The 16,769-nt window shown below is 37.0% G+C and overlaps 1 protein-coding gene across 1 annotated transcript in view; it reads right to left on the reverse strand.

Moving 5' to 3' along the window:
* LOC113835673 (vomeronasal type-2 receptor 116-like) overlaps positions 1 to 13,828 on the reverse strand; it is a 50,725-nt gene extending 36,897 nt beyond the window's left edge. The window contains exons 1-3 of the mRNA XM_035444158.1: positions 13,759 to 13,828; positions 11,753 to 11,978; positions 393 to 684 (exon numbers count right to left, since the gene is read on the reverse strand). Of these exons, the coding sequence (XP_035300049.1) occupies positions 393 to 684; positions 11,753 to 11,978; positions 13,759 to 13,828 (588 nt within the window). The remainder of the gene's footprint in view (positions 1 to 392; positions 685 to 11,752; positions 11,979 to 13,758) is intronic.
* Positions 13,829 to 16,769: the final 2,941 nt, after the last annotated feature.

Genomic DNA, 16,769 nt, shown 5'->3' on the forward strand with positions numbered 1-16,769 from the left:
TGATGTCCTTGAGGATTGTTCCAAATTTATTTATATGTCCTGGGTTCTCTCTTCCTCTCTGCCCATTGTTGAATACTGGATGAACTATGAGATGTTTATACCTTATTTTGTGTAGTTAGTTATATGACTAGTGAGCAGCACTTATCTATGAAGCATCGTGGTACATCTTGCCAATGATTGAAGATAGAATCATGAATACTACTAAGTGATCTCCTTAGGAAACCAAGCATTTACTGCTTATGTTTTCACCACATTTATTCCACCATTGATCATAGCAGTATCCAGATAATTCATTCACTTCTATTTTAAATCAAAGGCAATAAACAAGCAATTCAGTTTTCTTTTGTTTTGTATCCTACATGACTGTGGATATCCAAATTTTACGAACTTACTTGTGGAATTTTGTAGAGTTCCAAAAGGGTTCCAATTGCAGCAGAAAATTCAGGCCTGATTCCCGCAATGATTCCAAGAGCTTTGTGTTGAGTTTTGCATTTGTAGTTAGGAATAAACTCACTCCTTTCAGATAGCCACATCAGAGGGCCCTCTAAAGTTCTGCGGTGAGAGTGAAAGGCATTGTAGAGGTGGAATCCCAAGGTTACATTGGGAAGCAGGTGGGCATCCTTATTGATCTCTTCAATGGCAAAGTATAAAGTCAGCAAATATTGGTAGTTTTTCCATTTCTCCCTAAACAGCAGGGGCAGAATGATGAGCACACTTAGGGCATTATTGTCAGAAACTCGTAACAAATTTGGGATATTAGAGGATTTGAAGCCCTGACCTCTTTACTGACATGTAAGACTAGTGTGAGTGAGCCCCTGGCAGCTAAAGAACATCATGGAATGGCTCAGGAACCCTCAGAGTTTGACTTATACTTCAGTATTGGTTTCTGGAAGTGCATAGTGTGGATTGAAGTGCCAGGTGTCTGTGTGCTATGGTTGCTGAGAACATGGTGCTTATGGTGCTTATGCTACCACTGAGTAGCATCGAACAATGAGATAAGGAAGAGTCAATTATGTTTTCTCTAGAATGTGAAGAAGAACTTCATAAACTTTTATTTTGTATTGAAACGATCTTGTACTCAAATTCTATTTTATATTGGAATTACAAACAAGATTGACTTACATGACAATCCCAGTTTCCTTCTCCCTCTTTTACTCTACAACACTGCCTCTCCAAGCTAAAAACCCTACCTATCACATATCCTTTCTTCTAAACTACACCTGACTTAACATTCTGCTCCTTCATGACCTCTGCATCCTTCCTTTTCTTCCCTTCTCATTCTCGTAGCTCACTCTCCCCTCTCTTCCTATGTTCTCAATTTGCTCAGGGGATGGTGACCCTTTGTCCTTCACCAGGGTACAGAGTTTGTCTCTTTTAGGGTCCTCCTTGTTGACTAGTTTCTCTGGCAGTGTGGATTGTAGGCTGGCAATTGCTGACTCCATGTCTAAAATCCACATATGAGTGAACACATATCATGTTTGTCTTTTTGTGACTGGGTTACCTCGCTCAGAATGGTTTCTTAGAGTTCCATCCATTTTCCTGCCAATTTCAGGATTCCATCACTTCTTTCCGCTGAGTAGTACTCCATTGTGTAAATGCACCACATTTTCTCTAACCATTTGTCAGTTGAGGGGTGTCTAGGCTGCTTCCAGTTTGTGGGTATTACAAATATTGTTGCTATGAACATGGTTGAACAGATACCCTTGTTGTATGAATGTGCTTCTTTTGTGTATATGCCTAGGAGTGTAATTGCTGGATCTTATGGTAGACTGATTCCCATTTTCTTGAGGAGCTGACATACTGATTTCCAAAGTGGCTGTACAAGTTGACAACCGACCACCAGTGGAGAAGTGTTCTCCTTTCTCCACATCCTCTCCAGCATAAACTGTCATTTGTGTTTTTGATTTTAGCCATTCTGACAGGAGTGAGATGGTATCTCAGTGTTCTTTTGATTTGCATTTCCCTAATGGCTAAAGATGTTGAACACTTTCTTATGTGTCTTTCAGCCATTTTATATTCCTCTATTGAGAATTGTGTATTTATTTCTGTACCCCAATTTTTAATTGGATTGTTTGGTGTGTTGGAGACTAGCTTCTTGAGTTCTTTGTATATTTTGGAGATCAGCCCTCTGTCAGATGTGGGGTTGGTGAATATCTTTTCCCAGTCTGAGGGCTGCTGTGTTGTTTTGTTGACTATGTCCCTTGCCTTACAGAAGCTTTTCAGTTTCAGGAGGTCCCATTTATTAATTTTTGACCTCCGTGCCTGTTATACTGGTATAGTGTCCAAGAAGCGTCCTGTACCAATTAATTCAAGTGTCCTGTACCAATTAATTCAAGGTATTTCACACTTTATCTTCTAATAGATTCAGTGTGGCTTGGTTTATGTGGAGGTCTTTGATCCATTTTGACTTAACTTTTGTGCAGGGTGAATGGCTTGGGTCTATCTGTAGTGTTCTACATGTTTGCATCCAGTTATGCCAGCACCATTTGTTGACGATGTTCTGTTTGTTCCAGCGTATATATTTGGACTCTTTGTCAAAATCAGGTGTTCGTATATACTCAAATTTAATTGTCTAATACTTTTGTTTGCCTATCACCGAGTGCTAATGTTTATCTATGGGAGATGGACAGATGGCTAAGCAGCTAGTGACTCTGATTCCTTTTGTAAAAATCCATGGAAACAATTCCCAGTGCCTACTTGGAGACTCAGAACCATCTGTATTTCTAGGCAAGAAATCCTCTTCTAAAGTATGTGGGAACCAGGTACAAATGTGGCCAACACACTTACAGAGGAAGGTAAGCACTCAAACATATGACATAAAATAAATAAACCATTTTGAAAAGTGTTTCTGTGACTTGAGAAATGACTGAGAGGTTAAGCCTACTTGCAGCTCTTGGGTCATATTTGATTCAGGTCACAACAGCCTCTCTTTGTGTTACTATAGTGTGCAGCACAGTTTTAGGGTGGAACCCACATCCTCCTTTGGCCTCTGCAGGCACCAGGCACAGAAACATATTGGCAAAGTAATTACAGACATAAAATTTTTAAAAAATTAATAAAATTTAAAAAATAGTAAACAATAAGAAGATCTTTTATTTCAAGATTACAGATTAAAAGAGTGAGCAGAGTTTCCTGTGTAACACAGTGAAAGAATCAAAGTAAGTAAAAACAGAACACATAAAGAGGAAACTCTCCTGAATCCACGAGGCAGAAAAAGAGTGCTTAAAATGAGAGGAAAGGAAACTTTGCAAGAAGGTGTATGGGCTCAGCTTTCTCACTCATGGCATTTTTTGGTTGGGGAGGGGTCACAGGAGGTACTTTCAAAACCCGGAGTAGATGAGAGCCTGGCTAACCCCACTAGAGACAATAAGAGAACTCATGGGTCTCAAGTCTACTGTGTTCTGTTGAAGCAGAGATTCTACCTAGAGACCTGTAGGCAGCAGGAATAAATGCCTTTGGCTACACTGTGTTTCATGAGGTCTATGGCTAGATGACATATTAAGAGAGCATCTGTTGTTCAAAAACTGGCAATTAGCAACCATTGAGGGAGGGAGAAATTAGTCTTCCTTTGGGATTATCCAATACCAAGTGTTCAACAATATAAGTGGACATGTATATAGACTTATACATGTGTTTATATGTGTACATATGTATCAATGCATGTATGTATATAAATACATACTTGTGTAGCAATATGTACATTGCATAAATTCATATATGTGTATAAAATATGTGCATGCATGTAAACATGTCTATAAATTCATATATGGCTATAAATGCATACATGAATACAAATGCTTACACATGAATGTATAAACATGCATATGAATGCATAGATACATAATGTTATGTATGAATTAAATGCATACAGGTGTATATATACATATATATAAATGTAAACACACATATAATGCATCATGTATATAATTACATTCATCTATATAATTTTACATATGTGTATAAATGAATGCATATGAATAGATGTGTACCTCTATGTAAATGCATACATGAGAACTCCTGGAAAGAGTCATTTGTGGAGACTGGCTCTTTAGAACTCAGTTGTGTGGAAAGGTTGGACTGTTGCAGGTCTAGAAATTCATTACCTTATTCCAGGCTGACTGTAGAAGCTTAAAAAACCATTTCTTGGACACCTCTTCAAGTGAGGTAGTCAGTCTCTTATAACCAAATCTAGTAACTTATCAGAGCACTGGCTTCCAACAACCTAAAAGCTAAGAATAGCATCAGATGTTATCTTGGGCCTTTCCTATTTTGCCAGGGACCTCTTCTCTGATATTTCTAACAATTTATTTGAGTTACAGCTTTCTTTATATTGTACTATGAGATCATCATGAAATTACATCCCCAAGGGAACATTGAATCTTGGATCACATAAGTCTGTGTTCATTGGCCATGATCACTCAAATTTGGTTCCAGAATAAATTCTCTCTTTTTCAATTTGAGCTGGGGCTGGGATTTTTCCAATGACACAAAGCAATACTGAACACTAAACAATTGATTCAGTGGGTTATATTTGTACCTTTGTTTATATATGTGTGTGTGAATATTTCCTCATTACAATATATTATAAACGAATGAATTTGGGAAGGAGCAAGGCTGGGGGGACAGGATATAGTTGGAAGTAGGATAAGAAAGAGGAAATTATAGAATTAGCTTTTAAATGTGGGACATAGGGGAGGGGATATGATCAAAACCTATTGTGCGTAATTTTCAAGTAAACAAGAAAAAATAATAATATAAAAACTTCAATATACAAAAAGTTTTAAAGATTGACCAATATAACACATTGAAATTATGAAGACTCCACAGGGTATTTGTACTGTATTGAATGTTCCTCAAGAAGTTCTGAGTGATAGAACATAACATGGATTTTAGAGAGCAGGATAATTATGCATCAGAGGGATCCGGTGGCAGGTTAGCTCTCTAGGAAGGACATAAGAAAGACCGCCCATACCTAGAAATACACAAAAAGGCTTCATTCCAGAGCATTATCTTGGAGTTTGAATGAAACCTCTGAGCCTTAGTCCATGGGGTTGTTAATAGTATAGAATTATGAATCTGTTGAACATTGCAGGGAGTCCAAGACTGTGAGGTTCCTGTGTTCTGCCTGAGAGCCACACACCAGCCCCCATGCCTGGTGATTAATACCTAACAGATTTTCCATTGCCAGTGTGTGTACTGTTCCCATGCTAATATGGCTTTCCATTCTCAAGACACAGTGGAGAATCCCTCCAGCTTAATAACAACAAGAGCTGTAAGTTCTGGGGTGGCCCCAGACAGTGAAATAATCTAGCCAACCACCAGAATTTATGGATCAATGTAGCTACAGATCTCTGATGTTCAAAAGAGGAAAATGGCTCCTATGAACACAAGCTGGTGGACATCAGACACTAATCCAATAAAGACTCAGGAACATCAGCCTAAAAAAGACAGGAGTCCACACTGTCAGCCAACCTCCCTCCATATGTCCAGCTGGAAGTCTGCAATTACTGACGATAGGTATATTTCTTTCTGATTAAAATTTAATTCACTACATCTAGCAGAGTATGTATATTTTCATTATTTTCTAATGTCTTACATGCCTAAAATATAGTTTCATCAAATCTGCACCTCAACCATATCATCCAATTTGGATGCCAGCAGGTAGGAATATGGTTTCCAAATCAGACCCACCTGATTTCTACATGACCTATGGCTCAACTATGTGATGTTCTCATCAAACAGGTCCTACCACTGAATTTTGGAGGATAACCAAACCACTGGAAATAGATTGTAACATTTGATTTTTTTGCAGAATCTTTATTTGAATTAGAAACAAGATTGTTTTTTGTGTCAATTCCAGTTACTTCTACCTCCCCTCCTCCCCGACCACCTCCCCTTAACTAAAACCCTACCTATCACATACCCTTTTTGCTCCCTAGGGTGGGTGAGGCCTTCGATAGGGAGTCATCAGTGTCTATCATATCCTTTGAGATAGGGTCAAGGCCAACCCCAGTGTGTCTTGGCTCAGGGAATATCCCTCTATGTGGAATGGGCTCCCAAAGTCCACACCTATGCACGGGATAAGTACGGAACTATTACAGGAGATCCCGAAGACTTCCGAGGTATCACAGAAACCCACTTTCCAGGGGTCTGGATCTGTCCCATGCTGGTATCCCAGCTATCAGTCTGGGAGTAGAGTTGAAAACCCTGATATTAACCCACACAACTATGAACACCAGATTTTTGACAAAGAAGCTAAATTCATACGATGGAATAAAGAAGAAATGGTGCTGGTATAGCTGGATGCTGGAATGTTGACGATTGCAGATAGATCCATCTGCAATATATCGCCATGCACAAAACTTAAGGCCTAATGGATCAAAGACCTCAACATAAATCCAGCCACACTGAACCTATTAGAAGACAAAGTGTGAAACACCTTTGAATTAACATTTGACTTTATATCAAGAGCATTAACAAACAACTTAAAACAAGTAACTTGTACCTAGAACTGAGATTTTTGCTCAATGAGACATGATATTTTGAAGAGGCATTATCCCCCATCTGTAAAAATAACCAATTTAAGTGCTTTGTAAATGTATGTATTTAGGAAGCATCTTTAGCAATGCATTTCCATTACGTTTTGTCCAAGGCCTAAAGTTAGGTATTTCCTTCACATACTCCCTCCTCTGCTCACCCATCACTTGCTACTTAACTCTGTTTGCTCCAGCATTTCCATTCTTCTCTTCACACCACATGGGTTCTATTCTCCTCCTAGTGACATCTCCTATCCATTACATGCTAATAGTTTCATGATTTATATCGGTACTCTAGTTAACTAGAGATACCAGAAAATTCAAATCTAGCATCTGCATATGACAGAAAGATTTTGGCTTTTTCTTATTGTGTCTGGATTACCTCATTCAGAATGACAAATACAGCTTCATCCATTGCATGTCAATTTCATAATTCTATTTGTATTTTCAGCTGAATAAAATTAAATTTTGAGCATGTTCCACAGGTTCAATATCATCCATTACTTGATAGACATCTAGGCTGTTACCACGTTGACTATTGTGAATAAACCAACACTAAACATGAATAATCAAGAAATTTCTATGGTAGGATATGCAGTCTGTTAGGTAGATGCCTATGATTAATAGACGTAGAGGATAATATTGTTATCGTTCCACAAATTTAGTGTATCTCCACACTAATTTCCATAGGGCCTACAGCAGTTTGTGATCCCCTTGACTCACATATATTCCAGCATTTGTTGGAGTTTATGTTCTTGTATACGATGATATATCAGTCAAGTTTTAAGTTGTATTTCACTGATTACTAAGGAGATTGAAATCTTTATAACCTTTCTCAGCCATTTTTATGTTATCTTTTCTGAATTCTCAGTTTAGTTACACGTGTTTTAAACTGGGTTGTTTGCTTTATCAATAGTTAAATCAATGTTTGCTTATTAGACATTGGGACCTCTATTTCCTGTTATCTCAACTTCTCTGGTTTTGGATCAGTTGAGAATATTTGAGATATAGTCTTTGAGCCACTGATTGTTGATGTGTGAATGTATTATCTACAGTGTTTTTGGCCCATGTACCAAGCAGCCTCTCTCACCCTACTGGGCACCCATCAAATGGAAAGTGTTGGTGCTCTTTTTGATTTGGGACATTTCCTCTGACATATCTCTCTGTCTTCTTGGGGATACTCGGTATCTACCCATTTCTCTCTCATCCTTGCTGTCTCTTCCAACATGTTCTTTGATTACTCAGGAAGCTTGCTCTTCATACTCTTCATGTGCCTTCTTCAATCTCTTTTCCTTCTCTGACTTAGAGATTCAATTGATCCTAATTGTCTTATTGCAAATGGCTTGGCCCCAGGACAGCTCAGTGGCTAAAGATTGACACTGGATTATCAAAGGCCCATAGATTGTAATGATTTCTGCTATATCACAAGCACATAATCCCAAAGTCACTTATTTTAAACTCTTTCTGCTGTCCACTCTCAAAAACTCTTATATCTCCCCTTTACTTTGATCCATGCTCCTGTTCTCTTGGAACCTTTTTTTGTTTTCTGCATGCTCTATTCCCTTCGTCTGATCACTGGCTATGGTTTTTACCAAGATTCAAATATCTTTGCAGTGTGGGTAGTATTAAAACTGTGTTATTCTGTTGTACTCTAAAAATAAGGCGCTTCTGGGGTTGGATTTTAGCCCTGCCTCTCCATACCTGAGCATGCTGTTTAAAAGTTTCTTTTGAATCTGTTTTGTGTCAAGCTGGCCTCCTGAATCTTTAAGACAGTGAGAAGGAAAGCAAAGCGCAATAGCCCAGGCGGAACACTGTGTGGTTTAAAATATATAAAAAGCAATCTTTCCCCAATAGGAATTCCAGGTGCTAATCTACTCCCATTCTTATGTTACTCAAACATTAATAAATTGTAAAAAATATGTTAAGATTTAAGACTATTTCCTATAGTTTCTGTAGCTCTGGATTTGTAAATTCTTTGGATATGATTTAAAAATCGGTAAAATCTATTACAAACAGTCAGGTTGAAATTTTTAACAAAAAAACTTGACAAGTTTAAAAACCTTACAACCTGATTATGTGCCACTTGGAGTCAACTCTTATTTAGAAAAAATATATATGACACAGCATGCTGTACATGTTATTTGGATTAATTCTTTTTCTGGAAGATAAGACTTACTACAGCAAATGTTTGATAAAGGTTTATATTTCCTAAGGGGCTAAGAGGTTATTCATGATAACAGACTGATTTAGAGATATATGTGTGATTAGTTATGCCACTGCTAACTGTGTTCAACCCTTAGCATCTAGAAAATATAGATAATGAACAATGTGTGTTTAATGATTAAGGTATGTGTGTTAAATAAATATATAAATTCCTAAAGTCCATCCAGGCTACCACAAACTGACATGAAGATAGACTTATACCTTCTTTGTCTTTGCTAACTATGTTAATCTTGAAGTATTTGAATAAACTAAGTTATATAAGAAACTGATATTCTGTAAAATACACTATTAATGATTAACAGATTAATGTTCCCAGACTCATTATTGACTGTATTTTTGATTTATGGCTTCATTTTGATGCTAAATGATCTTTAATTCAAAGTTGTAAGGCTCAAAGTTAACATGGATACCTTTGTAAAATTCTAATCTTATAAAAACTACCAACTTGTAAACAGTAGAAAATAATTAAGACATGTAAGTTAATGTTCAGTAACTTTATCAATGATCAGATTCTTTATTGTAGTCAGAATTATGTTTTCAGTCATTGTGAGTACAAATGTAATTCATTTACAATGAGACAAATTTAGTCATATATATATACATATATATATATATATATATATATATATATATCATGGAAAAGTCAGAAGCAAGTCACTGAAAATAAGTAATTTTTTTACAAATAAGGTATAGTTAATGAGTTATACAATATCCCTCAAGCCCCTCAAAGAGATCTGGTGACTATGGAACTTAAGGAACTTAATAAAAATGCTTCCCCTGCTAAACAAAACTACAAGCTTCTGGAATCAGCAGCTGAGGCCATCCACAAATAAGATGGCAGAAACAGACTCCACATGAATCTTATATCAACTGTTGTCTTGATGACTACTGCTTCACCCAATACTAGGCTCCTGCCAAAACTTTGGACACTGTTTTTTTGAGTGTCCTACTTTGCCTGGGCAATGTAGATCAGTTTCTCAAGTTCCTCTTCTACAGAAATATGGCTCAGATCTCAAGAGTTCAATGGTTGATGGCTGATGCTACCCTGTGTGGCAGTCAAAGTCTAATGGTGTCTTATGTCACATCCAAAGACTGACAAATTGTGCTCTGAACAAAGACATCCAGATCACCATACAGGATCCCAGACTGGCTTCCCAGGTTTCAGGGAACTCTTGGTCAATTTAACTTATATAGGGGCAATTTGGTTTCTTTTTCCTAGTGGGATTTATCCTCCTCAGATCTTTGATAGTGTTGTTAGCAAGTTGTACCAGTATAAGTTTAGCAGCAGCAGTCAGATCTAATCAGATCCTTCCAACAAGGCTCAGCTGCATGGTCTGTCCATAACAAATGTGAAGATTAGGTCTTGCTTTTTCTAAGCTAATAGATCATGTGTTGAGGAAGGCAGACATACAGACAGGGTTAATTGCTGACAGTATTTACAATGAAAACCATAATCTCAAACAATTGATTTAAATGAAAATCAAATGGAAGCAATCACCTTTTGAATCTTTGATCCCATCAAGCAACCATCTATGTTTCCTGGTATAAGATTGGATGGATAAAAGGTTTAAAATTGACATGACATTTGAGGGTCTAGGGAAATGACTTAAAGTCGGTAAATGCAAGTGCAAAGGCCTGTTTAATTTATTTAAGTTATGTGAAATGAGACTTAAATTTTCAAAGGTACAGATTTTTATCTTATTAATCAGTTGCATTCTGATAAGCTATTGATCTAGCCTTGGTAAAATACTGCCTACTATTTTCATAGTCAAAAGGCAAAATTTTTAGTTTCCTTTCATTTGTTTATATTCTGGACAGAGAGACAAGGGAAAAATTGTTTATGTTTGTATCATCATTTGGGTCCCCAGGTTTTTAAAATGGCTATAGAGCATAAGTATACAACTATAGATACTGGTTAAATGTCTGGAAGTCTGTTTCCTGATCTCACACAGCAGTGAATGTGTTGAACCTCCAAGAAGACTCTTCTCAGTAGAAGAACTCACTAATCTAGGAGTTCAAATAAACGTTCAAATGAACAATGGTACAGATGATTGCAACAATAGAAACAAACAACAGGAAATATAAAACAGCAACTCATTCACAATATTATAAGTAAACAACAAATGAACTCTAATGTTCTCAAAGAGATCCAATGCTAAATGAGTAATTCAAAAAGTAAAGATAAATGACCTAAAAGCAGGTAGAAACAAACAAGAGAATTCAACTAGGCATTGAGAAAAAATGCAATGCTGTAGAGGAAAACAATGGCTGAGGGATAAGTAAAGGAGCCATATATGTCAAAGAGTCATTACCAAGAAACATAAATCCTAAAGGGAAATTGAGATGCTTAGGAAGGAGAAGAACAAGTAAAATTGTTGTAAATGGAAACCACAAAACTGCCAATAAAATACAGTGGAAAATGAATCCAGCACAACTAACTGATGAGAAGACAGAATATCAGGCATGATGGATGCGATTTTCAGAACAATGCTTTAAAATATCAATAAAAATTAAATAAGTAATAAACATGTCCATGGCATCCAAACTCTGAGATCCTTTAAATAGATCAATGCAAGAACACATGGGATAGGAGGTACTAACATACATACTAAAGACATGGGGATTTAGCAGAAACTCCCTATGTTTGTAGAAAGAAACAGACGTTCAAACACAAGACATTTAGATTCCCTAGTGAAAAGGGTGGAACCTCTCCGTGGCACATTAGAGTCAATAGGTGAAAATAAGTTGAAGCCTGACCGTGGACTCATAAAATGGACAGAAACAACAGTTGGCATTTCTCTATCTACTTGACTAGAAAAATCAAGAAGAGGTAAACAAATGTCTGTAGATACATAAAGAAGGAGGAAAGTTTGTAATGACTTTCACATGTCTGTGTATACAATTCATTATTCTCAAAGGAATTACATGTGCACAGACGAACTTGCACTGTCATGTAGCCAGAACACTCTCAGCACAGTCACACAAGTACTTACATCATGATGTCAAAAAGATTCGGTTTTTTCTTAAAAGGTATCTCGAATTTGTCTTGTAAATCTTGAGTGACGTAAATGGGGATAAATGCACCTAGGATTATGTCAGCATTCATGTAGGTGGTGGGATTCCAGTTATTGGAACACTTCTCATTGATCATTTCCCCTATTGTAAAGAAGTATTTCTGGAGTAGAAAGAGCCGAAGTAAAAGAAGGGACATGGCAGGGTCTGAAATACACAGAGACAATGTCCTGCACCCTGCAACAATGCTTAGCTAAGGAGATTATTGGCTAAGGTCATAGTACAGGTTCAGACCTCAACAGTGTCAGAGAAAACAGTAGATACAGCTTATTCCTGATGTTGCATCAGGCCTTCAGGCTGCATATAACCCATGGTTCTCATGCCAGACAAAGGCAAAGACAGAAGCAAAGTCCAGACAACACAATAAGAGTGCTGAGAGTTTCCTCTATCTGTAACCAGAGTGACCCTGAATGTGCTAACTTTCCTTGCTTCTATTTAGCTCTCATACATGTGCTCTGGGGATCCCATAGTCCTGGGACTGTGCACCTGCATCCTCTATGGTGGTGGAAAACATGTTTACATCCTTCCTTCTTCCCCACCTCTATGATTTCATCATGGTCCACAGTGACTTTGGAGAGCACTATAGCCTGAGACAGAGTTGCGGGTCATCACCACAGCTTGTTTGCTTTGGATTGCTGTTTTGGAAGACACATGGAGGAAATGTGAACAGGGGAGAAAAGACCATAGCTGGAGCCCACAAAGCAACACTTACAATATTTCATCCAATTCTTTCACTTGAGAATGATGTGTTGATGTCAGTTTCCAGTGTCACCCATTTAGAAGCACACTAATCTTGTGTCTATTCTGACTCCCTGGTCTGCTCTCTCCTCCTTACAGCAATAATTAGTTAGATGTAGAAAGGAGTACGGACATCTTAAACAAATACAAACCATCATTTCCCACCTCACCCAACCACAGTATGAATGTTTCCAAGCAGTTAACAGTGTTGTATTGTTAGTGCACTCTGCTACAGCCCTTCCTCCACTACATTTTATAACAAATAATAATCACAATACTTTATCTCTACACTTCTTCCTCTCTACACTTCTCCTCTTTCCTATAATGCTAGTTATCAGAAATACTCTTGATATCATTTCATTTTATACTATTGATAATTATGATAGAGTATAATACAAATCAAATTATATGTATATATGTTACATAGGCAACAAGAATTTATGAAAAATAACTCCCTGAATTTTCAAAAGAGCAGGTGTTGTATATTCAGGCTTTGTGGGATGAAAGGAAAGGAGAAATCATGTAATTATACCTCAGCAAATAAATAAACAGATATCTCTCATGTATACCCTTCCAAAGTTTTGGTTATTGGATTCCTTAAATTATACACAAAGACCTTTTCAATTGAACAATGTTTGTTAGTATTATCTGCTCTGCATATATCTTGAAGTATTTCTTTAAATTATGCCTCGTTTATCACTGCAATCTGTTCTTTGGCTAGCCATTTCACACAACCCTGATGTGCAGCCTCACACAGTCATTAGTGGTAGCCATGAGGACAGGTGTCCACTTCTCATTTCAGCTCTAGTACACCATTCAGAGAGAACCTTGCAAGCCTTGTGCTTCCTGCCACAGTTTCTGTAGATTCATATATGTGTAAGTCTATGGATTTACAGGGCTTTGACCTTTGTTCTCCTTCATTCCCTCTGACTCTGAAGCTGTTCTGGTTCAATTAACCTGAGCCTGGAGGGGCAATTTGATGGAGATATTACATTCAAGGTTGAGAATTCTGAGGTCTCTCACTGTCTGCATGTTGTTATTACTTGTCCTTGTATTTGTTCCCATCAGTTGCAGGAAGAACAAATGACGATAGCTGAACAAAGTCATGGTCTATAAATATAGCAAAATGTCATTAGGAATCCTTTTCTTGCTGCATTGTTTTGGTAGAACAGTAGTATTTGCTTTTTACCTGCTTTTTCCCCTAAGCTATCTAGTTTCACATTCTTGGTCATGAAAACAGTGTCAGGTATCGGTTCCATCTTGTGTAGAAGGCCTTAAGTAGACTTTACTGCTTGGTTACACCCATTTCACTAGCTTAACTTTTGAAGGTAGAACACCAGTACAATTTTAAGGTTTTGTAGCTGGATTGGTACTTACAATTCACCTTGGGTAGCATGCAGAGTACCTTCTTGTATGAAAGTTGCTAACATGTATAGGTGAAGCTTATATGTACACACCAGCTAGATTTCTCTATGTCCAATGAGTTGTGTGTGTGTTTCTTCAGAAATAGGGCCTTGCATTTAGTTTGATGTCATATATGCATAAATTAGGAAGTTTCTACTGTGTTAACTTTCCATAGTAGGAATTAAATGCCCTTAAATTTAGCTATGCCTACTCATATTACCTTCCTCGTTGTTCTCTTCCCTCCACACACTAACTTGACTCTTACTTTCTAGCATATATGGATTCATAACTGCCTATTATCTTTTTCTTAAGAGATCTATCTTCCCCAGGACCTCACTATTTATGTATGTATCCTCGGTTGTTTTATATATTTTAACTTTCTTATCATTAGCTTTACAACTAATATTCAAACATATGCAAATACATACTGTATTTTCCTTTTGAGTCTTGGTTACTTCACTCAGAATGATTTTCCCTAGTTTACCTGTGAATATTGATTTATCAGAAAGTTTCATGATTTCATTATTTATTTATTTATTTTTAAAGCAAGCCTTTTTAATTCATGAAATGGCTGCCTGCCCCTACAGTAAGTTTCAAGAGGGTAGCAATTGATGTGGGGAAGAGAAGATCTTTTTATAGTTCTGAGGTAAAGGAGTTCCAAATGGGGTTGGTAGACAAATAAAAGAGAACATAGGAAGATGGTCATAATAAGGTAGTCATAACAACAGGTGGTTATAATAACCTTTTGAAACAAAAGTAGTTTTGCAATATGGTCAAACAACTTTTGAAACAAAGACATAGTTGTTGTTTTCTGGAACAGGAAGGCAGTAGGTTACAGGTTAAGCATAGCCATATCTCTGAGAAAAAGTACTTTAATAATAAACAGGAATGAACCTAGTTTGTCTTGTTAATCCCACTGAATGAGAGTAAAGGCCATTACCCAAATTCCTTGGTCAAATTATGCAAGCTTTACTTTTTGGCAGACAGGGAGGGCTATTTCTCTAAATTGAGGTTTGAGAAAATAGCATTGAACACAGGAGAAGTATTATGTAGCCCCCAAACCTGCAAGACTAGGAGATTTTTAAGAGTTGTCAGATTTTCAGAGAAATTTTGGTTATGGAGTAGCTTGGCAGAACATGTTATCATCGTGAATGTTAGGGCATAATGTACGCTTGTGTCAAATTCCAGGAAATAAGTCAAGGCATGGTCAAACCCAAGTTTTACAGAAAACAGGAATGTACTTATTTTGACTTTGTTACAAGTTGGATTCTAATGTTAAGATGTGGTCAGGCTGGTGCCGTGGAATACTCTTGTACACTGTAAAGATTTATCACTCAAATTGGTTTAATAGAACACTGATTGGTCAGCAGCCGGGCAGGAATATAGGTGGGTCAACCAAACCAAGGGTGATGGGAAGGAGAAGGGCAGAGTCTGGAGTCACCAGCCAGATGCAGAGGGAGCAGGAGAAGAACATGCCCTGCTAATAAATGTGCCACAACGTGGCAGAGTATAAATAAGGAATATGGGTTAAATTAAAATGTACAAGGTAGTTATTAATAAGCTTCACTATATACTGAGCATTTACTATTAATATAATTCTCTTGTGTTAATTTGGGAACTAGCAGGCAGAAGACAAATGTTCAATTACAGGCTGGTCTATCAGGTCAATCTTTACTATCAGACAGCTTTCAAGCCAAAGATGAAGGCAGGGTGATTCATCAGGTGGTCTCAATATGTAGTCTTTACTGACTTGAGAGTTGATATGTAGACCCCAGTGGCCTCCAACTCATAGACATCCACCTACCTCAGCCTCCCATGTGCTGGGATTAAAGGATTGCATCACCTCACCTGGCCTCAAAACAATATTTTTAAAGTTAGTTCTGACGAAATACAGTAGATGAATGAAAGGGAAGATGTTAAAACTACAATATCCTCTAAGAGACAAGGAAAGTATACTTAATTCCTAAATTAAAAAATGCAATCATCTCTTGGATTAGAAAATACTATAACAAATTTTAAGTGTATCTATCATTGGGAATTTACAAGAAGTTTCTAGAAAGTAGAACAGAAGAAAGATGGAAGATGACAAAGAACAAAATGTTTTAAAAATACAATGATTTCAATTTTTAAAATGACTGCTATTCCACTGTGTCAGTATATCCCATTTTTTTATCCATTATTCTGTTGATGGGCTTCTAGGTTGTTTCTGCTTTCTGGATATGCTGCAGTTAACATGTTTGAACAAATGTTTCTGTGGTAAGATGAAGTATCGTTTGGTGTATGCCCAAGAGTAGTATAGCTGGATCTTGAGGTATATCAATTTCCACTACTGAGGAATAGCCTCATTGATTTTCATACCAGCATTTATGAATGTTCAACATATTATATACCCTTGTTGGCAATAACTGCACTTTTTATTGATTTAACAATTTGGACTGTTGTTAGAAGACATCTCAAAGTTGTTTTGATTTCATTTCTGTGATGGCTAAGGATCGTGATATTTTTTAATGTTTCTCAGCCGCTTGAATTTCTCCTTATGAGAATTCTATGTTTCAATATGTACCTGAGTTTCATTTGGTTATATATTTTCTTGACATGCAGATTTTTAGTTTAGTGTTCTTTTGTTTTTATCTGTTTATACATTTGCATTATTAGCCCTATTTGGAAGTGTATGTAGTAAAAATATTTTCCCAGTTTGAAGGCTACCACTTTGAATGATGATGTCCTTTTCAGGTTAGTATGATCCTTTTTCTTAATTGATGTTCTTGATGCCTGTGCTAATGTTGGAAAAATCTC

The sequence above is a fragment of the Cricetulus griseus genome, chromosome 4, assembly GCF_003668045.3.
Source record: "Cricetulus griseus strain 17A/GY chromosome 4, alternate assembly CriGri-PICRH-1.0, whole genome shotgun sequence".
In the NCBI taxonomy this organism is placed as follows: Eukaryota; Metazoa; Chordata; class Mammalia; order Rodentia; family Cricetidae; genus Cricetulus; species Cricetulus griseus.